The sequence below is a fragment of the Sylvia atricapilla genome, chromosome 17 (genome assembly GCF_009819655.1).
Source record: "Sylvia atricapilla isolate bSylAtr1 chromosome 17, bSylAtr1.pri, whole genome shotgun sequence".
NCBI lineage: Eukaryota > Metazoa > Chordata > Aves > Passeriformes > Sylviidae > Sylvia > Sylvia atricapilla.
In genome coordinates, this window is record NC_089156.1 from 2,516,682 (window position 1) to 2,543,072 (window position 26,391).

General features: G+C 47.1%; 1 protein-coding gene across 1 annotated transcript; it reads right to left on the reverse strand.

Moving 5' to 3' along the window:
- Positions 1–3,157: 3,157 nt before the first annotated feature.
- Positions 3,158–25,246, reverse strand: GGT1 (gamma-glutamyltransferase 1). Its single transcript, XM_066331231.1, has 13 exons — positions 25,111–25,246; positions 14,007–14,168; positions 13,225–13,352; positions 12,905–12,994; positions 11,755–11,947; positions 10,463–10,620; positions 9,447–9,596; positions 8,850–8,986; positions 7,821–8,008; positions 6,885–7,012; positions 6,512–6,624; positions 5,392–5,505; positions 3,158–3,984 (listed from the first exon to the last, which is right to left on the reverse strand). Exons 2-13 carry the CDS (start codon positions 14,162–14,164, stop codon positions 3,841–3,843), a joined length of 1,701 nt encoding a protein of 566 aa, XP_066187328.1. The 5' UTR covers positions 14,165–14,168; positions 25,111–25,246; the 3' UTR covers positions 3,158–3,840.
- Positions 25,247–26,391: the final 1,145 nt, after the last annotated feature.

Genomic DNA, 26,391 nt, shown 5'->3' on the forward strand with positions numbered 1-26,391 from the left:
CAGCTAGCAGATCCTGGGTGCATCAGCTCTGGTGTCAGAACCACCACCTCACAGAGCTGTGCAGGCAAGCACTGACAGACACCATCTACTGTTCCCACTGCAGCACCAGACACACAGACCAGACTGGATGCTGGCTCTGGCAAGATCTGTAGTTATTTCCAGCTAACTCCACTGAGCTGAGAGTTTACAGTCAGCAACTGAGAGTGGCACTGGTTGGACCCAAGGGAGAGCACTCCTGGCTTCCCTGTTAGGCTTCAGGGCCACGTTCAGGAGTCCTCTGGTCCCTCTCCATCATGTTTCACTACAGAAAACCCAAGTCACCAAGTAACTAAGTCTTTCATGACCTTTGCTTCTGACACAGCTTAGGATGAAGCACCCTGCAGTACCCCAGCCCATCACCTTTCCAGTGCAGTAGTATCACAGCTATTTCCCACCACAAAGACATAGGATAATATTCCTTAGTCCAGTACGCACTGCAGTTTAATTGCTTTGCTATTAACTTTGCAAGTCAGCCAGTGAAGCAGTTTAAAAGCCCATCACAGATTTAATTTGCAAGACAGAAGGGAATGGGAATGCAAATCTCTCAGTGTGGTAGAGACTTCCAGTCCTGCAGTTCTTCCAGCAGAATACCTGAGACTGTACCTGCTTTGGCACCTCTGTTCTTGCCCTGACACCTCCTCACTGCTGCTGAAATCTGCTTGAGTTAAGAGCCTCTCAGTTTGGTCTCTCCACATTCCTGCTCCTCCCAACAAGAGAGCATTATTTTTGTACTGAAATCAACTTACATGGACTTTTAAAGCATCATTGTACAGAGGCTGCTGTATTTTCTAATGAAGTCTTTAAGTTATACTTTTAATAAAGTGTTTTTAAACCTGACTGGGTATTTCTCCTCTTGCCTATCCCATCACACAAGCACAGACATCTCCATGCAGGCGTTCGCAGCAGTAACAGTTCATCATTCTGGAGCCTCATATGCTGCTGGAGAAACTGAGGAATGGTGCAGCTCATGCCACTTGTCTCCTACAGCTGAATTTTGTTCCCTCCCAGAGGCTGGATGGTTGCCAAAAGAAAATTGTGGCAATGTCAGATTGAAGAATAGGGTCAAGAGGTGAACCCTCCAGCTTATGATCTGAATTGCCTTTTAATGATACAGCTTCCTTTCACATCAGCTGGAATCAGTCATGGAATGTGTCCTGTTCTCCATGCCCTGCACTAGGGCAGGCAGCCCACACCAACACACTGTGTGCACCCGGGAGCAGAGCCAGATGCTTGCATTCAAAACGTGGGACATGGAATGGTGAGGGATCTCAGAGACCACCTTGTTCTGACCCCCTGTCACGGGCAGGGAAGTCACTCACTAGACCCAGTGCCATCCAAACTGTCCTTCAACATTTCCAGGCATGGGGCAGCCACAGTTCCTCTGGGTAACCTCTCCCAGGGCCTCACTGCTGTCACAGGTAAGAATGTCATCTTAATATGTAACCTAAATGTACCCTCTTTTAGTGTGAAGCCATTCCCTCTTGTCCCATCCAGAAGAATTTTCCCTGCAGCTGAAACATCCCTGAGCAGCCTGGAGGGTACAGTTGGAGGTTTTACAACAGGAACCACTGACTGACATCTGGCTGTTGATGCACAGACAGCCCCAGCATTGGGTGAGTAGTGGAATGTAGTATCCAAGCAGGTGGCAGAAGTGCCTCCTCCATGTACAGATATGTCCAAATGAGATGCAGATAATGACAGTTTGCAGAAGTATTCATAGCTTTGTAAAAAATGTACGATGTAAGTGCAAGCTGTAGCCCAGTTTAACAAATCATTCCTCTGCAGTGATACCACTAAAAACCAACCAACCAAACTCCTGCAGAGTCAAGAATTCAAATGCATTTATATGAACTGTTGTAACTAGGAGTGTTTTAAGCTTTCCACAGGGGAAACTTTTTAACACAGGTTATAAATAATAGGGGAATTTTCTGACTAGCAAGTAGAAATTCAGGAACATAAAAACAAATGCTGTAACCATGAACTGTTAGGGCAGCCCAGCAGCAGCACTCAGACCTGTGTCAGAAATCATGATTGTCCAACAGACATTTTCCAGAAATCAGTTCCCTTCCAGTTTTGGACTAAATGACTGTAAGATTCCAATAAGCTTATTTTGCTGTGCAGTAATTTTCTTTATTTCCCAGGTTACACCTAGCCAAGAAAGAACTCATCTAATCCGAATTCCAAAGGCAGCCTGCCATTGAGGAACACCAGTAGTGGAATTACAAGAAGTGGAAATGTAGAAATCTCAGTTCAATAATAAGAGGACACAGGCTTGGCCCCAAACTGGTCTCTTGAGGAACAAGAGGGAACATAGTGACAAAAGGTCATTTATAGTCACTGCCTCTGTTGTACCTAATGCAGCACTACCAGTAAGAGAAAAGGAAAAGGAGCCAGAGCACACCTGGGGCACATTTGGTAAAAAACACTCATTTGGGTCAAATGATATAAGCAAATATGTATGACAAAGTCATGACTAAATTAAGCATCATCTAGCTATCACTTTATTCTGTGAAACTGGGCTCTCCTCAATTCCAGACACTTCCAGGAAAGAGGTTGCATGATGTCTAAAACTTCAGCCTTTCATTTTCTCTTCTGTATTTTAAGGTTCTTACAAACTGACAGGAAGTTTCAACAAGCCAAATAGATGAGTTAACTTACTGCCACTTGTGTATCAAGAATTTCAAAACCACCACTAGAGCATGACAACATCCTGGATCATTTAGTTTTGATCTTGGGCTAAGAGATATATTGAACCACGCTGGTAGGTGAACACCAAACCCCCTCATGCAGGTACAAACACTCTCAGCTGCTCCATATCAGACAGAGATTTCTGAGAGGTCCTTAACAGTCTGGTTAATAGTAACTTACCTTTAAACAAGAGTAACTGCAGTGTACTCTTTTGTAGAAGTTTCATTTCCCCAACTCTGATATTTCATGCCTGCAGTACGACGTGAAAAAAAGCGAAGTGGAGAAAAACAAGCTTGTTTTGGATATGTAACTATTATTGTTTACTCATGACTTCATCAAAGCAGCGAAGACAAGACAAAAATCTCAGAAAAGCTGTTTTCACACAGACTCTCATCATCCCTTTTTGCAGCAACTGTGCAGGCAAGAAAAATGTGTGACTCCGTATTTTATTTATTTTAGTTGTGCTCAGAGTTTTACAGGTAGTATCTTCCCTTTAGACCTTCTCAACAGAAATATAAAAAAGTTTGAAGCCATTTCCCCATTTCCCCACTCATCTCCAAAAATCAACTGGGTGAAATGCAGAAACGTCTTTCATTAATAGAGTGGTGAGTTTGGCTTATCCCAGTCTAGAGCTGGGTTTCCTGCTATGGCACAGACTTATTAGTTTTTAACTTGGAAAACCCAGTCCCAGAGTCCTGTAGCTCCCACCTACTCAACAGGAAGCAAATATCTTCTCTAGCAGTGACAGGGACATTCCTGGTAGCTGACACCGTGCAGGAGAAACGCTTCCTGCAGCTTGAGTGAGCTGGACCTTCTGCAGAGACTGGGCACCCAATCTGTCTTCATGGGATGGAGAGGAGGCAGGGAACAAACTCTTCAAGGCAGAACAGACTCTTCAAGTAAGTACTGCACGTCCTGGTGGACATGCCTGTCTTAGCAGACGGCTGTGGCATGAGGCACTTCGGTCATGGCTGTAGAGAACTGTCCCAGTTCCATCAACAGCATCACAGGTAAATGTGTTCTCATTCCTGTGAGAAGTCCCTGAGTTGCAGATCTAAAGGATCTTCCCCCCAAACACACCTTTGTGTCACTGAAAGCAGGAGCGGAGGCAGGTCAGTAGCCTGCAGGGAAGCCCCCTTTCCGTGAGTCGGAGGCGGCCGCCCATCCACGCTCCGTCCTGAGGATGGCCTGCACCACCGCGCCGCCGCTCACCCGTGCCGTGTCGTGCCTCCTCTTCTTCAGCTGCTGCTCGATGCCCTGCAACGCACAACGCTGACAGCTGCAGCTGCTCTGGAGCTGCACAGGTACATCTGGCCATAACTGAACCCAACTCGACTAGCCTAGCTCCTTAAAGGCTAGAAGCAAACGAGTCCCCAGGTAAGACGATGATGGGTTGGATTTGAACTCAAAGAGGGATCCCAGCCAATGCCATTCAACCCTGAATGCAGACACAACACAGCCCGAGAGCTGAGACCCCGACTAATCAGGTGCTCATCAGGGGAATTTTGAACCCCTATAAAAGGGGACATTCATCAGTGAATGCTTGCTGTTGTCACATGATCTCAGTGTGTTCAGTCGTGTGCCTGCCTCCAAAACTGCAACCGAATGTAACACACAGCACAGAGGGAAACTGCAGCTACTGCAGCCTGCCACCTGCATCCCCCACAACCACCCAGGTGTTCAGGGCCTGTGTCAGATAGGGCTAAATCTACATATTGTTCCTTTTCCTTTTGCTTTCTGGGATGCACTACTTTTGAAGAAGTGGAATTCAGAAGACTAGATATTTGTGGTGCTCAGTGTGGGTTACCAATACTATTCTTGGTCACAGATATTCACACACTAACAGCCAAGACTGAGGGATCCTGTTTGGCAGCAGTAGAAAACCCAGGACTTGTAGAGAGCAGGGGATCCTCCCCAGTGATGACAGATATCTCAGCTGTCACCTTCATAAGAAGCTTATCAACAGACAAAATTCTACAGAGTTTGATAAGAAAACTGCGTTATGTAGGACTGTTTTCCCAAATACAGAGGCACAGGGATATGAGATATATACGAAGAGGCAGATACAGAGGCATGAGGCGTGTACAAAACCTGTGCCTGTCTCAGGCCTCTGGGACATGCAGTTTCTCAGTGTGAATGAAGCTGCCAGCTCAGCTGAGTGATCTGGAGAGCAAGGCAGACCTTGCCATCAGCTCTCTGACTGACAGTACTGTGCTGACATCTCTACTGTGAATGTATTTTCAAGCCTGTTTCCAGGTCCCTCTGGGCAACCCCCCCTTGCTAGCTCTTGGCCAGCCTTCCAGATTCATCATGAGGTTATACAGCAGGACAGGTTCCCTGAGACTGACTGGATTTAGACTGCTGGATGGTCAAGGCTCTGATGTGGTTTGCTGTTTTTCAAGTCTTTTGTGCCAAACATCCCTGGAAGCCAATACTCAGTATCAGATACAAGTCACTCTTCAATGTACTGCCTTCACACCTGTGTGACTGAGACTAAAGGTACACTTTGAACAGCTTATTATGACCCAGCACTAGACCTGTACCAGCTTTACTACTGCTCACCTAGGAACATTTGGCCAAACTTGGTGATTTTCCACAGTTCTTGCCTTCCCAGCACTAGGAACCCAGCCCATAAAGTTCACGTATGGCTCTAGTGAGACCAACCTCTTCTATTTGCTGCTCAAGCTCCGTGACATTGGGAAACAGCTGATCATGAATTCTGGGCTCCTCCACTGCTTTCTTCACATCATAACCAAACCAGATGGAATTCATGACGGTCTGTGAGAAGCAAAAAACCTTAATGGTAATTACTTGTCTTCAAAGAATTCTGACCCTTGGAACCACACAGGCAGAGGTGCCTCAAGGATGTGCACCAGAGCACACAAAAGGCACCATTTCTGGTTTACAGTGGTACTTCTCTTGGCTAAGTAAAACACAGGCACATTGCAGCTTGTATATTCCTAGGAGGATTCCCACACCAAGAAACCATGAATGACTAAAATTAACACAAATTAAGGATCAGATCCCTAAGATATGGTGGCTGGATTTAAGCTGCTGTGACTAAGCACACAACAGTCACCTCAACAAACACACCTACAGCTTCCTGCTACTGTACAACCATTTTCCTTAGGCCTGGCTCATCTCTGCAGGGTTGAACTGCAGGCTGGAGCAGCTGGGAAGTGAGAACACTCTCAGAGTCCTCAGGCCTTAGGAAGTTGCTTGTAGTGGTTTTTACAGACTTCTCTACCTCAACCAAAAAGCCAGATCCAGCCTGGTGCTGCTGGCACAGGGGACAGTGACTGCTGCAGTCACTCTTGGGTGGTTTGAGTGGCTGTCACAACAGCTCACAGAGGCCCTGCCTGTCAGGCCTGACACCATGCCTGAGCTGAGCTCTTATTTAGCTTCTCTGTGTGATTTTCATCCAAAGTTAGGAAAGTCAGATGGGAGCAACTCTAAACTAGGTAAATAGGCTCATGGAGATCCAGAGAACAGTATTCAAAGCAAATCTTGTACACATGGTTAGAACAACTTGCCAGAGAAAATGTCACTAAAGAAGGCACTGGAGTCACTAAAGGAGGCAATTTAATAGCAGACCTTTTGTAGCCCTGGCAGGAGTTGGTGTTGGGGATCTAGCCCTCAGAATGTCAGGCAGGAACATCCCTTTCAAGCCCCTGGCCCCCAGCAGGAACCACAGCTGTGATCCTGTCACAGGTGCAGTACCCCTGAATGTTGCCTCTCCCATTTTGCCTCATGCTGTCCCCCATTTGCCCACACCATCACGTACCAGTGCTGTTGCTGTAGTTATTTTTGTTCCTCCAGAAGCACCGACCACCATCTTCACCTTTTTCATTTTATCCACCAAAATGGAGGGGCACATAGAGGACATTGGCTGTTTACCTGTTGCAGACACAGACACAACACAGAGGCTCAGCTTTCTACCTGCAGCTCACAAACTTCCAGCTCCACGTCTAAACCCAGAGCTCCAGTATCCACCTCCCTGACTCAGCTCATGTGTCCTGTTCAGTTCTTGGGGATCCCACCATCCCCTGCACTCATCTCCTGCCCCTGTCCTCTGCACACCCATGGCACAGATACTGCAGTGTGAGCATGCACAACGCAGCCAAAAGACTGAGTCAGGGAAGGAAGTTTACAGCTACCTGGAGCTATGAAATTTGCTGGAGAAGGAGGGATCCCAAATCCATTGATTATGTAAGGTGAGCTGAAGTCATCCATTTCATCATTAAATATGATTCCACTCACGTTGGATCGTACATCAGAGCCAAAGCTGGAGAAAACAAGTTGTCAAAGTCAGGTCAGAAGCACAGCAAACCTAGGCAGAGCTTCAGCTGAATTTACTGCAATGTGAAAATCGGGATTTGATTGGAGTAACACTTTACTCCCTCCCATTGTAAAGGACTTTCTGTCACCCCTAGGGGGAGGGAAGCAGTTAATATCGTGAGTAGACAGCTACACACAGAGGAAAGGCAGCCCAGAACCCTTCCTACAGCTCCCCTGAGAGGACCCCATGGGGAAAACCAGCACAGCACCTCAGTACAACTCCTGTCCCTTCCAGGTGGGCAGTACTGCACTCTATGCAGAGGCAGCACAGCTCAAAGGTTGGCCCATTTGGGAATGACTGGGGGTTTGCTTAGATGTGTCAAGCTGGAGACATTTTCTATGGATAAAAATAAGCTTCACCCCCTGGCTCCAGGCCATATGTGTGAACACAACTCTTTCTGACAGCACTCGCAGCCAAACTCTGTGCTTCCAGGCCAGCTGTGTTAGCTCAAATTCCTTCCAAAAGCCTGGGAAATCAGAACCAGGAGCAACAGCTCTGTTTATGAGAAGATCCAGATGCAGTGAATGCTGTGGTGGAATTCAGCATGAGAGAGGACACATTCTGGCCTCTGACACAAGCACGAGGCCTCAAGTGTTGAGCCTTGACCTGCAAGCTCAGCAGAAGTGCCCATCACCAGCACTGCTGACCCCCAGCCCGCCCCAGAGGTGACAGCTCAGTGGTGTTTGGTACCAACCCCAGAACCAGCACTAAGAGGTGGCAAAGGCCTACAGGGAAGGAATGTCTGAGCTCATACTATTGGTTGATGGTGCTGGTGGCGGACACAGCACTGCCATCATCGGCCACAATGGAGACGTGGGATGTACCGGCATTGTCTCCAGTGTAATACACGGGCTCGTAGTAGTCAGGTGGGTGGGAGCTGTTGTCTGTGATTTTCCTCCGGAGACTATCCGCAAAGAACTCGGATGTCATGTTTCTGATTTCCTGTCAGAGAAACCCAGGGCAGTTACTCAGCAGATTTAAGACACACGTAGTTACGAGGCTGATATCCAATATTTTAGACCACAGAACAAATCCCTGCGTATCCCAGCAGTGAGGCTACAGTTTTCTCCCAGGGGCCTTCCTTCTTGGAGGATGGACATTGTACCAAAAGATCCTTTTAAGCTGTCACAGGAGGAGCTGTTACAGCCACTCTATGTAGAAGTTGATCAGTATCCACTATTGCAGTGCTATGGAAAGCTGCCTCCACAATGCTGTGATGCAAGCAGGGCTACATTTATTTCAGAGACAAGAGGAATGGGGTTGGATTGAAAGGACAAGGACAAGGACAAAGTCTGACCAGAGCTTTCTAAGTTAAAAATTTGTGTTCATCAAGCTAGGCTGGGCTCGGAGTCTGCTGCTTTTGAGGCACAGAAGTAAAGCACAAAGTGCAAAGTTGGGACAAGTATTCTCACCCCTTCCCATCTGTTGCTCCCTTTTACTACAGGCAGGACTCTGGTTAGAGAGCCACGAGGATGGTGGGAACGTAGTGAATAAGACTTCAAAGACTATAAAAGCAGCCAGGGTTAGACCTAAATGTACTCCAGCTGTCCTGGTGGATGGAGGAGTTTGTTTTTCCTTACAGCAGGAAGCTTACCTCCGTTTATAGCCCTCACAGCTCAGCCATAAGCAACATAGGACATCACTTTTTGACTCAGAGCTGTTTCAGTGCCTGTCAACAGCAAGTGGCACAGAGCATCCCTGACAAAATGGAGTCATCCAAAAGCTTTAAGCCACCTTCCAGTCAACTTTGGTGTTGCAGAGAGAAAAGGCTTTTGCTAGATACCTCTGTAATGTTGATAAATTTGGGGTCTCCCAGCAGAGTCCTCTTGGCGTAGGCAAAGCGAAAGGCCTCCACTATGCGGTGGTAGGTCAGGCCTTTCTCCTCCATGGTTCTGGTGCTGGCAGCAGAGAAATTATATCCTGGCAACAGAGGACAAACAACTGTGAACACAAAGCATGGGGTCAGTGGATTGCTAATGCTAACTGCAGTGTCAAATGTATAATCTTGAAGCCCAGTCTCTACAGAGATGCCATCACTGGAGTGTCCTAATCTCCACATGGAAAGCTCAGGAGCTCTGGTAGTTTTGTGCACTATGGGAGGCACCAGCAGAATTTATACCTGCAGAGATGCTTTCCAAAGAAGCTTCAAGTACATGTTAGGTTCCACCCATACAAGTATCAGGAAAGCTCCCTTATCAGGAAAATGTTTTTCCTCTTGTGCCTGTATTTCAGGTAGGAAGGCAACAGCCCTGAGTTTACAGCAGAAGAGGAAATGTTTCTGCATCTCTGATCTCTCCTGGGCTCTCAGACTTCTCACCTGCTGGAGGGCTATCAGGGAGGCCTTTGCTCCCCCCAAAAAGGTGCTCTGTGGCACTCTCACCTTTCAGTATGTTGAAAATGAGGGCCAGAACTGGGCCACTTAGAGGGGCACTGGGTGTGTAGAGGGTGAACTCCCCAAGTTTGATCTCTATGGGGTCCTCGATCACTGTGGCATTGTATTCCCGCAGGTCTTCCAATGTGACAATACCCCCTGGAAAGAGAAGGAAACTAGAGATGTGGGCTTATGTGAGCTCTGGTGGGAAAAGGAGGTCATACTCCATCACCATGAATCACAGCAAGGACTGGAGGGAACATGGAAAAATCCACAAATTAACAAAGTGAAGAAAGCAAGGATATGTGCCTATGAGATTTACTCCTTGATAGATCCATCTGAGGCTCAGATAGTCTAAGCACGAAGTTGAGCTGATTTACAGCCACCAAAATTCTGGTGATCCACCTTTTTTTTTACTAAGGACATCAGCAGTGTTAAGCTACAAAATGCCCTTAAGAATTCTGTTTACAGGAGAAAGATGCAGTTTTGGGTGCAGATGCTTTGTGGCACCCCACAGGTAGAATAATTTCAGTGTTCCATCACCTTTCTTATCTGAAGAGGGAAGACTTTAAGTAATTATCCACCACAAATAAGGCCAGTAAATTACTCATAGGAAGTTCACCAAGCTAGCCAGTGCTGGCTGGTGAGGATAGGATACTGCCACCATCTAGTGGTACCAAGAGATCAAACATCTCAGAGTTCACAGGACCACCACGAATGTAACGTTTTAGGTACAAACTCGTTGGATTCAGGCTCTGTAAACAGCCTGTATCTACTCAGCTACAGCCAGAACTGCACAAACTTGGGAGGCTCGGTGGTACAGAAATGCACAGTAAATACTCTCTATTTCTTTGTTTCAAACACATCTGTTAAAGTGCTTCTTTTGGGTGTCCTGCTGCCACAGATTTCAGAGGCAGCATTTCAGAGTTGGCCTCTCCCAAGGTTTCTGCAGGTCACTGGCTCCTCTCAGGGCTCTGAGCAGTGTGGTCACTCCTGCTGCTTGGGACAGATGTCCTGGTTCTCACCTGCACTCTGGATGTCAGCAATGATCTGCTTTGCCAGGCTTCCTGTGTAAAAGGCATCTGCTCCTTCTGTGGCTATAATCTGGTAGGTGTTGGCCAGTTTGGGCATCTTGACGGTTTCACCCTCTTGTAGAATTTTCCCTCCTTTGCAGAACACTTCGCTAACAGAGAAAGGAGATTGACAAGAACAGGTCTGAGAGACAAGTTCAAAACTGTGTGCATCTGTGGCAGCTGAACCAGCATGAGTGTTCATGCTAGGTGCTTCTTGGAGAGTAGAGAAACTGTCTGAGCCATGGCTCAGGAGTCCTCATATTTGGCACTGGGACATAAAATTGAACAGTGTTTTCTGACCTGCAATTCCACACGCTCAGTTTGCTCAGTGGAGCCTGCAGCAAGGTTTTTCACCCTGGCACCACCCTCCCCGCCCACCTGAGGGACCAACAAGTGCCTCAAGATGCACAGAAGTGGCCACAGTGGACTCAGCAGTTCAGTTCAGAGCAGTCTATTAAGTTATGAGGTTCAAAGCTTCCAGTAAATCCAGAAGTGTTTCAGTCCCTGTTCATTAGATCACTTTAAGGTAGATTGTTTCCTCTCTAGCTCCCTCGTGATGGATCATGACTGGGCTGCTGTGGACCTACCAGATGGAAGGACAGGAGATAGGCCAGGGTGTACATTACCAATTGGATAGGAAACAAACCTGCAGCTGGCAAAGATTTTAGGGAAAAGAGAGAATTAAGCATGATCTCCAGTGGGGCTGGACATAAACACTATGGGTTTGACTGCAAGAAGTGGAGGAGTATTTAAAACCCTTCATGCTCAGTCTTTGCCAGAAGTGGATGGTCAGAGGCACTGCTTGAGGAAGGCTGATGGCAGAGTAAGAGATGATCCAAATTCCCACTGCCTGACTGCAGATGAGATGTTCAGGGAGGCTCTGCAATTGCTCCAAATGCAGGTGAGATAAGCTTGCTGCACTTACAGCATGAGGAGAAGCCTCAGATTCAGAAAATACATTGCCATTGGCCAGACTGATCCTAGCACATACTCTAATTCCACCTTTGCTCAGACAAATGGACTTGAGGAGTAGAATTTCTCCCCCTTTAAAGGTCAGGACTGAACATTCCCCATGATTAAGCACCTTCAGGCTTCTGCAGTGACACCAGCAGGCACAGCAAGTGTGGTTACTGCAGGGGATGCACACTCCTCACAGACACTGCAGTACACAAACACAGGGACTTTGCAGATTGGATGCAGCCACCCTCAATTTCTCTGCACAGAACAGCAACTGCTCTACCTACCACAGCAAGGGATTGCTTTCGATTGACTCCTCTTTTGATTTGATGGCTGCAGCAAGGCCTTTCCCAATAGGGAATCCTTCTCTTGCCAGCTTGATACTGGGCAGAAACAGGTCTTTCCATGGCAGTTTGCCATGACGTTTGTGAGCCAGCTCATAGCCACGGATTTCTCCTGGAACAGCAATGGACAGTCCTCCTGGAGCAGAAAAGGAATGTGTTGAGTCTTCCACAGCAAGGAAGGAAAGAGGTTGATGGAGCAGGAGGCAGGGCAAGGCTTGTGTGTACTGCGACCAGCTCAGCTTGTGAGAATTAACAGAATTAACAGAATCCTTTGGTCTGACATTTGTGCCTATGTATTCTGAACTGCTGAAACCCCACTGTCCTCTTGCTGGTAACTCCACTGTTAGGGTCATTTCCCCTCAGTAGGCTCTGTACCAGGGCAAAGCTGCTCAGAACACAGAAGCTATCAAGGTGAGAGGACATAGACTGTGACATATTTAAGCCAAAAACTTTGTTGCAGCATTGTAACTACAACTGGAAGTTTGATTCCACACTGCACAGTAATGCAGCAGTTTGCTTCAATCCTGTTTTCAGTTGCATCTCCCAGAAGTTCAACGCACTGCTCAAACCTGCTGTGAGGTGCTGTTCCTTCTTGCTTAGAAGAGTGGCCATGAGGAGAACAAGTCAGTATTTCTTTCTATTTCCTATTAGAAAATACTTCCCTGAAAGGAAAGTCTCTGGAGGCCCCAAGCCATTAGCTGAAGCCACCACAACAAGTAATTTAGGGAGGACACCTGAATTGACAAAACCCAAGGTGATCCACACAAGGATTTATTCAAAGAGGTGGAAAGGAAAGATGGCACATGTGGAACAGGTCATACTTAGTGCTTTGCATTTACCTGCTTTTTCATGAAGTGAAAAGCAGAAAGCGATGGGGTCCCTGACTAGTTTAAAGGACATTGTTTTTAGCTTCTTTGCAGGTCAGAGTCTGCAAGTTGTGTAAAAGGATATTTCCAGGATATCTCTAGGTGAGAAATCCTGTAGGTAGGCTACAACCTAACTATAAGGAATGTTCCTAATGTAGAGGTGCTGGTAACAGCGAATGCTGGAGCAGTGTGGTCCCCCCAAAGCAGTGAAGCAGCCTTTGCCATACCTTTCAGAGAGAGCTGTGTGTTGTTCCCAAACATGTCCTCCGATGCACCTTTTGGAGCCACCTCTCTTGCATTGATGATCTCCACTTTTCCTTCAATGACAGAGCAAGGAAGATGATGTTTAGCTCTGGACTCAGCACATAGGCCTGGTCTCTGCTGAAGGACTCTGATCAACATGAGCCAGTTTCTTGGCAATTATTTTGAGGACATTCCCCCAGAGGCTGTGAGCATCAGTCGTTTACCTTCTCTCAGGTAGGATAAACCACCTGCCTTAGATAAAAGCTCTCCAGCTGTTCCAGCTGTGTGTGGCCCTGTCTCTTACCTGTGCTGCTGTAGATGGTAAAGAAGAGGCCCCCTCCAATGCCCATGCTGTGAGCATTCATGAGTCCTACGCACAACAGGGCTGCAATCGCAGCATCCACCGCTGATCCTCCCTGCTTGAGGATGTCCCTGTGCAGCAGAAGGGAAGGTGACATGTGACATTGTCTCAGCTCCCTGTGAGCAGTGCCTGCACCATGTCAGAGCAGCTATGATGGATTCTCTGAGGCACCTCTGTCCACACCCAGTCTATGTGTTCCTCAGGAGCAGGAAGTTCTGAGCTTCTGTCACCAGAGAGAATAGACCCTTAATGGTCAGTGTGCAGACCAGATCAGCCCTCATCACAGACACATCCAAACCAGCTTGAAAACAGCGAGATGTGACAGTTCATGGTTGGACAGACATTCCACACACATTCATTGCACTGTCCTAAGAAATGACAGTTTCCTGAGGAGCCTCAAATCTGCAGCACTTGAGACTAGAACTGGAGGAGATATCGATAAATATTTTTTTAAAGGAGCTAGAAAGAAAAGTCTTGTTCTCATTGCTCATGGATCCAAGGAGTCTTTGACTGCTATGTTGTTTGTGAGCAACTGCAGTAAAGCTGGTCAAGCATGGTAAAAGCCTGGGGTTTATTAGGATCTCCTCTTTCTACAGGGAGATTAGGCACTGATTATCCATGCTGGGCAACTGCAAGGATTGCACCTGTACATCGGGGAAGCAACAGTTGTGTCTGATGCAAGAGCTGCCAGAGCTAAGGAGAGGCAGGGCACAGTGAGTGGGTACCTTCCAATGATGGAGCAGGGCCCCGCGTCGGTGGCCACGGCCGCCCTCCTGTAGGTGTGTGTGTCCCCTGAGCGCAGCCCGAAGAACAGCCCCAGGAACAGCGCCAGCCCCAGCAGGACCACAGTCACCACTGCCACCACCACACAGCGTATCTTCATCTTCCTGTGGAAAGAGACAGGACTGTCAGCCCTGCTGCCACCTCCTGTCACATCACACACAACAGCTACCACCCAGGAAGGAAGAACACGCCTTAGAGCAGGCAGGAAACATCACACGCTGAAAAACCTCCAGATGCACAGGCGAGTAGGGAAATCCAAGGAGCAGAACACAATTGCTGTTAGTCATGGCTGACATCATCTTCAGGACAAAAAAATTCTAAAAAATTCTAAAAATTTAACTTCACATAATTTGCTTTTAAATGCCATGTCTGTGGAAGAGTTTCTGTCTGGAAGGTTGCCGAGGACTAGTGCAAAACACATCAGGTCATTAGGAAGCAACCTTGGATAAAGCTACCAGTCCAGTGTGAGCACAGCACCTATTTCTGCCTGGGCCCTTGGCCAGGGCACCTTCCCAATGAGCTGGGCACTTCCAGAGGGCCATGGCCAGTGCTCAGGTCCCCACGTGTCCCAGTCCTGCACTCAGCTGCTCTCAGGCTGCACAGGGCTACAGCTCATCTCGTGTGCACAGAATGCCAAGGAGCCCTCTGGGTACACACAGATGAGTGGAGAGCTATCGAGGGGATGAAGAGTCACTGCCTCCTTGGAGGGACAGGCAGTTCAGCAAATACAGCTTGGACAGCTACTCTTTGACTCATTTTCTTTTCCATTGCAAGACCATTCCAGCAAAATAGACCTAAATTAATAATATTGCCTTCAGAGACCACCTTCCCCCTTTGTACTGCACCTCTGGGTTTTTACCAAAATTTCAGCACAATAGCAAGATGTCCTTTACCTTACCAAAGCGTCTGCCATCCTCAGAGAAATGCCAGTCCATGGAATTGTGGTGAAGAAGAGATGCACCAACCCCACTGTGGATGCCCAGCAGCCCAAGCCAGAGTGAACCCCAAGAGCCAGAGCAGCACTCAGTGCCCTGCAGCAGCCACACACTCAGGATTAGGCAGCAGTGAGTGTGCCAGCACTGAGCTAACTAGAGGAAACAGGCCAGGCCAGCCAAACCAAAACTTTTCTCAGAGGAGGGTGATTAGCAAGCAGTGCCCCCCTAGCCTCACCCCCTGGCTTAAACCAGGAGATACACATTTGCTACCCAAGCCCTGTATGTGTGAGTCTCAGTCTGAGCACTAAAGACACCCATCTCCATCCAGGTAAAGCAGCTGTAAATCTACTGTATGTGCTGCTCTGTAAACCAATGTCACTCGAGGGCAGTAAAAGTAAATGGATGAAACCTCTTCCCAGGTTCTAGAACTTAATTTACACTCAACCACTTTTAGAAGAGACCAGTGGTGTGTTTGCAGAGCAGTGACTGTGCAGGGAAACAGAGAAGCCATTATGTCCCCAACAATAGCTCACACACAGCCTCAGAGTTTAAAGACAGTTTTGTTTGTTGGCAGAGAGATTTCAGCTTCAGCACTGGCAGTCTCCTCCAGGCTTCACAAGAAATGCCATGGGATCTTTTATCTGTGCCCCAGCTCGGCAGAAGGTACTTTGTTTGGCCTGAAGGCTGCTCTGTGCTGGGCTGTCCTTCAAGCCTGGGCTCACTCGAGCTCCGTAGTGCTGAGTTAACCCGTGGGCTCCTGGCTGGGCTCTGCAGCTCCTCTCCACAACTGGTGGTCTCACTGCTGGGCCCTGCAGAGGTTTACTGCCTCATCAGGCAAGTTACTCTGACAGCAGGAGAGAAGGAGAAATTTCAGGTACTGCCTCTGCTCTCACTTCCTTGCTGGAATGGGATCACATCCTGTAGACCCAGAAGAGCTCCACGCTGTGTCCTGCTGCCTGCTGAGAGCACAGACCTTGGAAAAGCCCTCCAAACAACTTCATATGACTCATGCACAGCTCCTGGCCTGCCAGGCATGAGGATAAGACATGCACCACAGGCTGCCATGCAGAGCTACTGACCCTCTGCTGTGCTGTGGCACCACTCTGTGCCTCTGCAATTCAAGTGGATGCTATCTGTGCAATCTGTCAGACTGATCCTGCCCAGGAAGCAGAGGATGTATGAGCTCGAGACCTGCAGCTTTCTCTTCTCCAGCACTGAGCAGAGAACAAACCCAACTGAGGATAATCCTCTCCACCTTTGCTGCCAGCTCAGCTCCCATAAGCTCCTTATCCCAAACCAGGCTTGACCCTAGAGGGGAGCACAGCCCTCACTGCCTTCCCAACTGTGGCACAGCAGAGCCAAATGTGCATTTGGTTTGATGTACAGAAATCAGGGGAAGGATCAGGAGCCTGCAGATATCCACTGCTAACCCACCTCTCCATACTCCTTGTGCCCTGGGCAGGGACACTGCAGAAACAGCTGAGTTTTTGGACCAGTGGTTTGAACCTTGGCTCTGAGTTGAGTCCCCATTATGATTTATTATTGGGAATCATTTATTATTGAGAAGCAGCTGCAAGCCACCACCTGAGCAGGCTCCCCAGCTACTCTCCACTGAGGCTGGCTTTATCCTCCACATCTCTGCCAAATCCAGCTGCCTGGAAGCCTGGCTTCAGTCACAGAGTCTTTGGCAGCAGGAAAAGGTCTCCAGGAGAGAAGGGCTATAAAGCAATTAAAAGCAATACAATTATTTCTCACTGTTTCAAAGGTCCACCAGCCAGTCTTAGCCATGGAATTTAAAAAGTAGCCTGATTGCCCTAATTTACATTAGGAGAGGGGGAGGACCAGCAAGTAGCAAAGTTATGCTTCTACAAGCAGCCCCATTGAGCTGTACTCAGACGTGTCACAACATGCACAACCTTATTTAAACATGACACTGGGTTTGAATTAAAAGTACCCCAGTGCAGCAGGGGCTTGCTAGTTAGTGTCAGGCAGGAGATGCAGGGTTTGACATCTCTGCCAAGAGGGCTGGAGCATTCTGTAGAGATGAGGAATCTGCCATGGTCAGGGAAAGTGCCAGGAGAGTTGCGAGAGGAGGAGGAGATGTTCTGGCTAGAAAGCAGTGGGGAGAGGACAGCGGGATACAAGAGGACAACACAGGACTCCAGGCATGACCAGGCACTGCTTTGCTCCCAATAAAATAGTAAATGAAGCATTCACTGACAACACCTAAAACTTTAACCACAAACTTTAACACAACAGGTTTCTGATTCAAACCCATCTTGCAACACCTTCACACCTCAGCACCCATTCCTGAGAGTTCCCTGTGCTCCCACTCACAGGTCAGTAGCCACTACTGGGCCATTAGCTTCGAGATATCCACCCTTACTTTGCCCAGGCAGCACAAGGATAGTTTGGACATCTGGACTCTTGTCACAGGTCACAGGCCATGCCCTTGTGTCACATGACAAACTATGAAGTTTCATCATGAGATATTTTAATTGAAGCCTTACACATTCTCCAGCTCCACCAGTGGTAAGGGAATGGTAGCATTGGCTCAGCCAAGCCACGAAGAAGCCCAGAGAGGCTTCCAAATCCAGACCTAGGCACTGCTCCCACCTGAAACAGGAGGACAAAGCAGTCCCTGGAGAAACACAACAACTCCGTTCAACTCAGTTAAAAGCCTTCCTCACAGATGGTGCCTCCGTGCTGGTTCCTGTCCAGCAGCCAGCACCTCCCTCTTGGATAATCCAGCATTGCAGACTGGTGTGGATACACATCAGTTTGCAGGAGAAAGGCCTCGGTGGGGATCAGTGCTCCCTGCTCAATGCTGACATAATCAACCCTGGAAAGAACTGAGCACTAAGCCTGTGAATGAAGGCTGCTCAGCTGGGCCTCAGGTGCTGCTCAGGGAGAGCTCTTGTGGCTCAAAGAGAGCTCTTGTGATCATAGTTTTTGACTCCTCCACAGGCACAGGCTTTTCTGAAGCCTAATGGCATGAAGTATTCTACCCAATAAAGACCAAACTCACTGAGAAAGACACAATAATTTCCTCTTGGAGCAACGTTTTCCACAAAAATCCCTCACGTCTCCCTGCAGAAATTTTAGCATTAAAGCCAACATTTTTTAATTTGAGACACTTCAGTGGGGAAAAAAAAAAGGCAGAAAGGCGGAATAAATACAGAATTCCCCATTTCACATAGTTTTCACAGTGTTTCCTAGTTGGGGACCTCCCAGAAATCCACAACTGGCAAACTCAATCTCCAAAACTCAAGTTATTAAAGTTTTATAAACCCATTAAAAACATTATTGTTACAGTCACTCCCAATTAAAGTCAAAATGCTTCATCAAAATAGCCCAGTTCTCCCAACTGATGCAAAAGATGTTTTCAGGTGCTCTTTTGCTATTAAACTAGAAGTTGTTTATTAGACCTGAATTAATTCAGACTGGTTAGTCAGGTCCTATCATTTTCTTTTGGCAAGCTTTCCTCAGCTTACTAAAAAAGTCACATTTTCACACATTCTGTTGAATAAAAAAATCCCACACAGCATTTTCATGTTGAGGGGAATGGCTCAGTGGAGGCAATTCCTGTCTCTTCCTTACCTCTCAAGAGTATTTGCAGTTGGCCCTGTCCTTTTGCACTGACCTGTGTGTACTGACCTCCTGTGAATGCCCTTTCCCAGGAAGTGACCACTTTTCTAGGAGCAAAACATCCTTGTAACAGTAGCGGTAACCACTTATCCTCCCTTAAAACCTCTCCAAAATTCCTGTTTGTTACTTGTACTGCTCTGCTCACAGAGATGAACCCATTGAAACTCATTATGTTTGAATTCCCAGTACCAGAGGAATGCAGAAATAATCATTGACTAGGTGAAGAGTCAAGAACCCACACCTCTTAAAATGCATATTTTAGGATCCAAAGGTTGTTTATCAACAGCAGAATCACAAAGATTGTTTATCAACAGCAGAAACGTTCTGTGTTCCTGGGTTTGATTACCACGTGGTACAAATATTTTTCCTCACCTCACTGCTAGCTCTGAAGTTCTGTTTAAGGAACTGAGCAAATACAATGGACTCAAGTTGCACCAGGGAAGGTTTAGACTGGATGTTAGGAAAAATTTCTTCACTGAAATGGCAGTCTGGCTGCCCCAGGAAGTTGTGGAGTAACCACCTCTGGAGGGATTTAAAAAAACATGTAGATATGGCACCTGGGGACATGGTTTAGTGGTGGTTTGGCAGTGCTGGGTTAATCGTTGGACTCAATGATCTTAAAGGTCTTTTCCAACCTAAATGGTTCTGTGATTCTAAATACATGGTGTCTCCACGTGGCCAGGTACCCTCACACCACTCCTGCCTAAACCCTCGTGCTCACAGGGAGACTGGATTTTGTGTCTATCCCTTCAGCTTAGCCCCAGACATTGCCAGACTCAGCTGTGATCACACTTGGTGGGAATAACCTGTGGGCTCACACACCTGCCCCTCAGCAATCCCAGCTACCACCTCAAACTGGCACCAGGCTCACATCAGGTTAATACTCCAGCTGCAATGAGGTGTAATGCCTGGCCTGCTCCCACAGCAGCACCCTCTGGCAGGCAGGATGGCAGAGCAGGAGGGCAGGGATGAAGAAACCTGCACTCCATCACTAAACCTCACTGGTGACTTAAAGCAACAACCCTCCATGTCTGCTTGTGGCCAGTCTGGAAGCACAGTTGCAGCTCCAAGGTTGCAGCTCACCTGCTGTTGAAGTGTAGCACAAAACCCAGCAGAACCCAGACTAAGGACAGGAGCTCTACAAACTGTCCTTGGACTCTGTTGAACTCAGCTGCTAAAACTCAGGCCACTGTTTCTGTCCATGGCTCACCAGAAATCCCAGACCCTCCTTTGAACATGAGCTCAATGCCCATCCAGAATGTAACACAAGCAAATCACAGCTTGCCTGAGACTTGGGCACAATGAAGATCCAAGCCCACATGTCTCAAGCCTGACTTTTAGCCAGAAGACAAGGTGAAGCAAAGTCAGCCTCTAATGGTGATGACTGGCATCCAGGCAATCTTTGGACTCACAGGATGAGTCAAGAGGTTAATTCCGCAACTCCAAAGCAGCCCAGGCCCTCTGCTCCACTCCAACCTTTGATAACCACATCTCCACTCGCTGCAGAAGGGCAGTAGCTGTGTTACACTGACTCATTAACGTTTGTCCTAGTTCCAAGATGAAAAGCTTTAGGGTGATATTTTCACTGTCTAAAAATACATCTTCTTTTCTATAATAGCCACGAAATAGAGTTCTGTTTAACATTTACATGTGGAAAAATCAGTACTATAAAACAGTAGCATTTCAGCCCTGAGATATTTGGAAGGAATATAGCCTGTGCCCATCCTTCAAAGATGACTTTCAAATGCCCTTTTCAAGGCATTGTATGAAGAGCACAGACCCCTTCAGTTATACTGCTATTGTCCAAGAGCTCTTGGGCAAGAAATGGAAGCTTTCTGGAAAGTAGATACTGGCACAGAAAATACTCTGCTCACTGTGTCTAATTTATTGATGTGAGACTCATGATCATCCACAGAAAAGATTGTGACAGAAGCAGACAACTATCCTCTGAAAAAGCCAACAGTGCGGGTCTCTGCCCCAAACAAATCAACCTCCACTTTCAGGCTGTCTCACCTTTAATATTAACAGGGCAATTTAAGATGCAGTCTACTGAGCAGAACCCTGTTCTTAATTCACTGACCTGGTAGGCATGATGGCACCAGGTTTTATTTCTAATGATTTCATAGTTTCTCAAGTTGCTGAATCCCTGAAGTGGGTCTAGGTCAGAAGAGAGTCTCCCTGTCACATTTGTCTCAGAGGGTGCAAGGTGACATGGAAAGGCTGTAAGAAAGCCCAGTTCTGAATCATATTTATCCCACTGTATTGTTTCTCTCCCACTGATGAAAGGCAGAGTTTAGATCAGCGAGCCAACAAAACGAGCAAATTCTGTCCTTCTTCAAGGACAATGCAGTGCCAGGTTCTTACCAGCACAGAGCTGGAACAAGCTGGATGCTCCTCAGCGAGTTACTCTTTCACTTATGCACGAGTAGAGTTGAAGATAGGGTCAGAGAAAGTTATGAAACATGAAGTCAATACCTGCAGTTCCAAAGGGTGAACACTGCTGTGTACAGGCTGTGCTATGCACAGCTACCTTATTTCAGCTGTACATAATATTTGGCAAGTATCAAGTACCTCTGTCTAGGCACTAATATAATGGAGAGCCCTGTTATAACTCAGCCTTACATGTTCCAAGCTGAAAAGCCACACCTCAAGCAGTAATGCCATCTTTAATGCAGGTGCACTGCTGACTTGCTCTTCTCAACCCATTACAAATAAAGAAAAAACATCTCCTGAAGGAGATGCCACCTCCTTTCCCTGTGATGTTCACGGCATGGTCAACTTTAACATTCCCCAAAAATTAGCATGCACTATTACATTGAAACTTGAGCAACACAGGAGTGCATCTTTCAGCATATGAAGCAATACTTTCATAGCTCATCATGAAACTTGCAGGTACTGAACAGCACCAGGCAACCCAATGCATTTCTGGGGAGTTTTTCTTTTTTTTTCTTCCCACCACCCTTGTTGGTTTTTTCTGTAGGAATTTCATGAAGCGACCCCAGCAATGACTCACAGACCACATCTACTGTTCAGACTCCTACTTTTTGTGGCAGAACAAGCAGCCCAAGGCCTCCATTTCCCCATGTTTTACCATCCCAATGCAGTATTGGAATAGACTCTGTTACAAAGTGTTGTAGCTTAGGTTTACCTCTTGTTGCAGGTTAGCTATTTTTCCCATGAGGAAGTTTTTCCCCTCTAACAGAGCAGTGTTGCAATCCACTGCTACCTGAACATGAGCATCAAAAATAGCATCTTGAGTGCCCACTAACACAGAGCTGTTAATAAGCACATGAGGATCCTTCCTGCTAAATAATAGTTCCCTTTTGGAGCCCTTGCTCTGCTCTTCCATGAGGTCAACCAGATGAAGCTAAGTACCAGCTGTATGGGTAGCAAACAATTCCAATTTAGGCTAAACATGACCTAAGAAACAATGGTTCAAAAAAGAGATTACTGATGAAAAAGCCCTGGAAAAGTCACTAGGGAAGACTCTGAGAGAAAAGGTACTTTAAGAACGGAAAAGATGCCTAATGTGCAAGAGGTCGAATTGACTAAGAGCAGAGACACCAAAGTTGCCTTACAGAGCTGAAAATAAACATGTTGCAGATGTTTGTCCACAGCCAAAGCACCTCCTTCTCCTCCTGTGAGAGCTGCTTTCACTGTAACTCACCTGCTGAAAGGGAGCCACCCACTAAACCCACAGGCTTTCATTTTATGGATCTGTTTTCCCAAAATCACCCACAGGTGCACACAGCTCTGGGACAAAACTAAGCAAGAGGAAGATAACTGGTGAACAGGGAGGTTTATTAATCCTTTCTTGCCAGCCACACTGGTTAACCAGGACTGGTTATATCCCTCTAGCCCAAGAGGCAGCTGCAGCAGCATTGCTGGGACAGTGCTGTGTGAGCTGCTGGGTCTTCTCAGTGCTTTGGAGGTCATTGGTTGCGGTTGCAGAAGAAACTCTTCTGCTCCTCCCTTCCAGAAATGAATGGCTCTCCTCTGTCCCAGTTCAGCCTTCTTTTATAATTTTTCTTCAATTTTATCTCTCTGCTATCTCAACTCAATCTTACTCATTAACTTTATGTCAAGGTCTGCAGTTTCCAAAACCTACATCAATCTGTACTGTTTATCTACCAGCTTTAATCTTTGCAAACCCTTTCTGCCAGGCCACCAAAGGAACTGTGTTCTTGCAGCTGACAGAACTGCCTTTCCCCCAGCAGCCAGCAATGAGCTCAGCAACACAGTCCCACACAGCTTCCCCTCAGTCTCACCATCCCTGAATAAAAGGGGACAGGGCTGCTGGAGACAAGGGAAAGAAGAGGGAATGACACAAGGAAAAAAATGGTGAAGGGAAAAACAGAAAGTGGGAACGAAGTGGGATAAAAGAAATGAATGAAGATAGGAGGACAGAAAAGGTTAAAGAACAGGAAAAGGGGAAACTGAAGGGTAAAAAATGAACAATGCCCTCTCTCTCAAGGCTAGAGGTTTTCCCCAGTCTTTCCTGACTGCTGCACTTTTACCTGTCCTGCACATGCACATTGAAGCTCTCAGATCACAGATGAAATTTCGACTTCGTTGGTGTTCTGCAGAAGGGTTTATGCAATTTTTATGTAAGGTTTATGTAATGTTACACCTACCATAGCAGATAACTGTGTATTTTATAGACTGTGGAGCATCTGGATGGCTGGGTAAGGCCACCAAAACCCTGGATTCCAGTTATAATAAATGAACTCAAGACTGCATTTACTGAAGAGGTTTCACAGACTTCAGCTGAAGTTGGACAAGAGCTGTTTTCAACTGAAAAAAATTTGTAGCTACCTGCCTAAATTCACCTGTTTTTGCTAAACCAAGACTTTACAGGGAGGTGAATACCTTAATGTCCATAGAGCTGGTTTGAATGGCTTTGCATCTCCTGATCTCAGTCCTGGGTGCTGTGGACACCTGCATCAGGAAATGCACCCCAGAACTGGGACCCTGAGAGGAAAAACCCTGGTCCTGGAGAGCCCACCACTGACATGTTAGAGGAGATCCAGCCAAGAGCAGGAGCAGGTGTTTGTTTTCTAAACACCCATAGGAGAGAGCCATTCTTTTTGTTCTGGTAATAACCAGAGAGTCTCCCAGGTGCTGTTCTGTTTCTTCATGTGTCTAAATATTCATTTTCCTGGGTGGAATCTGCTCATTTTCATTTAAATACAGTGGCCCTTGATAATTTTTTTGTACCAGATTTTTTTTAAACAAAGAATTAAATGTGGAGTGCTTGATTTATTTCGGAATATTTCTTTCTCCTTCACAGGCCAGTTTCCACGTACATGAACGATCCCCTGACCTGTGCTCTACTGAGTGCTCTGCACCAGGAACTCTGCTCTCTCCCACAGCATTTCCCCTTCACCCTGCTTCTGGATCACACCCTCAGCATCATCCCATTGGCCCTGCAGCTTTTCTGGTTCTGCACCTGCCTCCTGGCCTTTCCCCTAGGTACCAGGCAAGAACCTGCCAGTGCTCGACCTCCCACACCAACAGGGCTTACATTTTACAGGTTACCAATTGGAAGCACAGAATATCATGGAAAGAAGAGGTATCCAAGATCTATGGATTTCAACCTACTTCTTAGACCTTGATTCCTCTGAAGAGCACCATCTGCCAGAGGGACACTGACTGAAGTAAGAATTTCTCATCTTTAGGACCCCATGAAATCTGCCTTCTCATGTTTGTGTAGCTGACCTTTCTGGTCATTCTGGGAGCCTTTCCTGTATCAGCTTGTCAAAACAGCACTTCTCTTATCAGCAATCCCTGTCACTTACACTACCTGCAAAACCAGGGTCAAACTGACACTCACACCAATGCCCCTGCAACAACATTTCTACAGACCTTTACAACCCAAAAAGGAGTGCAAACCAACATCAGTTTGGGTGGTAGACAGTACCTTCAAAGGGTTGGATGGGCCATGCAGAGGTGAAATATCTTCCTCAGTGATGGGATTGAGATCCCAGCTCACTAGACTTCCAGCTCCTTGCCCCCATCTCAGGCTGTCAGAAACCCCAGTCCTTCTTGAAGCCACTGTCCATGTGCTGCTGACCCTGCCAAGCCACAGCAGCTCTCCTAAAGGGTGGCACAGCAGCTCTCCTAAAGGGTGGCACAGCAGCTCTCCTAAAGGGTGGCACAGCAGCTCTCCTAAAGGGTGGCACAGCAGCTGCTCAGGTTGCCTGGACAGAGACCCTGCTGCCTTTGCTAACTGAGGCAATCCAAAGGCAGCACGTAGATCCAGTCCTGTCAATCCTAGCAAGAGAGAAAGACTTGCTCTTCAAACCTGAGCCTGAAGGCTTGTGAAACAAAGCTACTCTTTAATAAAATAGGATTAATGAGCTGGAAAGGTACGCAACAAAGGGAAAGAAACAACTCCTGTATTTCACACCCCAATCCAACCAAAATACGGAGATGATAAGATAAAATCAGGCTGTTTACTCACTACTTTAAAAGCTCTGCTCTCCCTGGATGCAGTCCACCTTCAACCAGTGACACCAAAAGAAGGGGCTTCTGCCTGGTTCTCTCGCCCCTTATTCCTCAAGAGTTCCCAGAAGCAGGGACTCCAAAAACAAGACGGGTCACACAGAGCTGAGTGGCAGCAAGGCTTCATATATGGGAGTGGTCAGAAGGGGAGGGTGATGTAATGAAGCCCTATCTTTGAGAAGTAAAGGCATGCCACCCTTCCCCCTCCCTGTCCCTGAAGAATTGCTGGCTCACAGGGCAAGATGAGAACAGAGTGGTCCAGCACTTTCCGTGCCGTACTTTCTCACGGTAAAGGAACAGCGGAGAGGGTGGGGAGCAAGCAAAGATCAGAGTTGGATGGAGACAATACTTTGATGTGAGGTAGTCCCAGGAGTGAATCTGTACTGGCAGAGTTGTTTCTTTTCTTCATGCATCAAACAATTCTCTGCCAAGTTGCTGGTTTCCCCTGGCGTAAGTCCTGACAGGGAGGGCACTGTCTGTCTTAGAGCACTGGTGACCCCATACCCATCCTGACGGAGAAAACCCCATTCCTGCCCTCTTCCAGGTTGGCTGATACTGGAGCACTGCCCATCTCCATGGCCATAGGGGCTGAGAGCTCTGTAGAGGAGAAGAAACGTGCACCCCATAAATGGTGGTGTCTTGGACACTGACCTGGGAAGCTCTTGAGAGCCACATCCTGCCCTTCTCCATCAGAGGAAATCTTGAACCCTGTGAATGGAGAGGAAATCTCTCAAGGATGTACCACTGCTGTCCAAAGGGGAAAATAATAAATTTTTGACTTCCTTCATTTCAGTTTCCTTGACCTCTCACTGAAGGGCTTGTTTGACCATGAAAAGCCACATCGGGCATTAGGACAAGGTTTGCCCAATTCAAAGGTTATAAACAATCAGTTGGGTAGCTCTGTGATTGCTGTATAAAGGGAGAGTCCAGGTCTAACAAAAGGTTTCTGTGTGCTCTCAGATGAGGCAATTGGAAAAGGCAGGAGCCAGTCCAGGCTGTCACATAGTGGAATTCACAGTTACAGTCCTCCACCAGGAGCAGCACCAAGATCCACAGGACTGTGCAACAGCAGCCAAACAAAAACCACCAGCTCCGAGCACCAAAATCTCACACTTACAGGAACCTCCATGAGTATTTCTCCCATTTGGATGGGTAAGGGAGATGGGGGATTGACTCTTGCAAGAAGGGCTGCTTGAGCAATGGAGACCAGCAGTGCTTTTACCTCTTCACAGGTTATTTT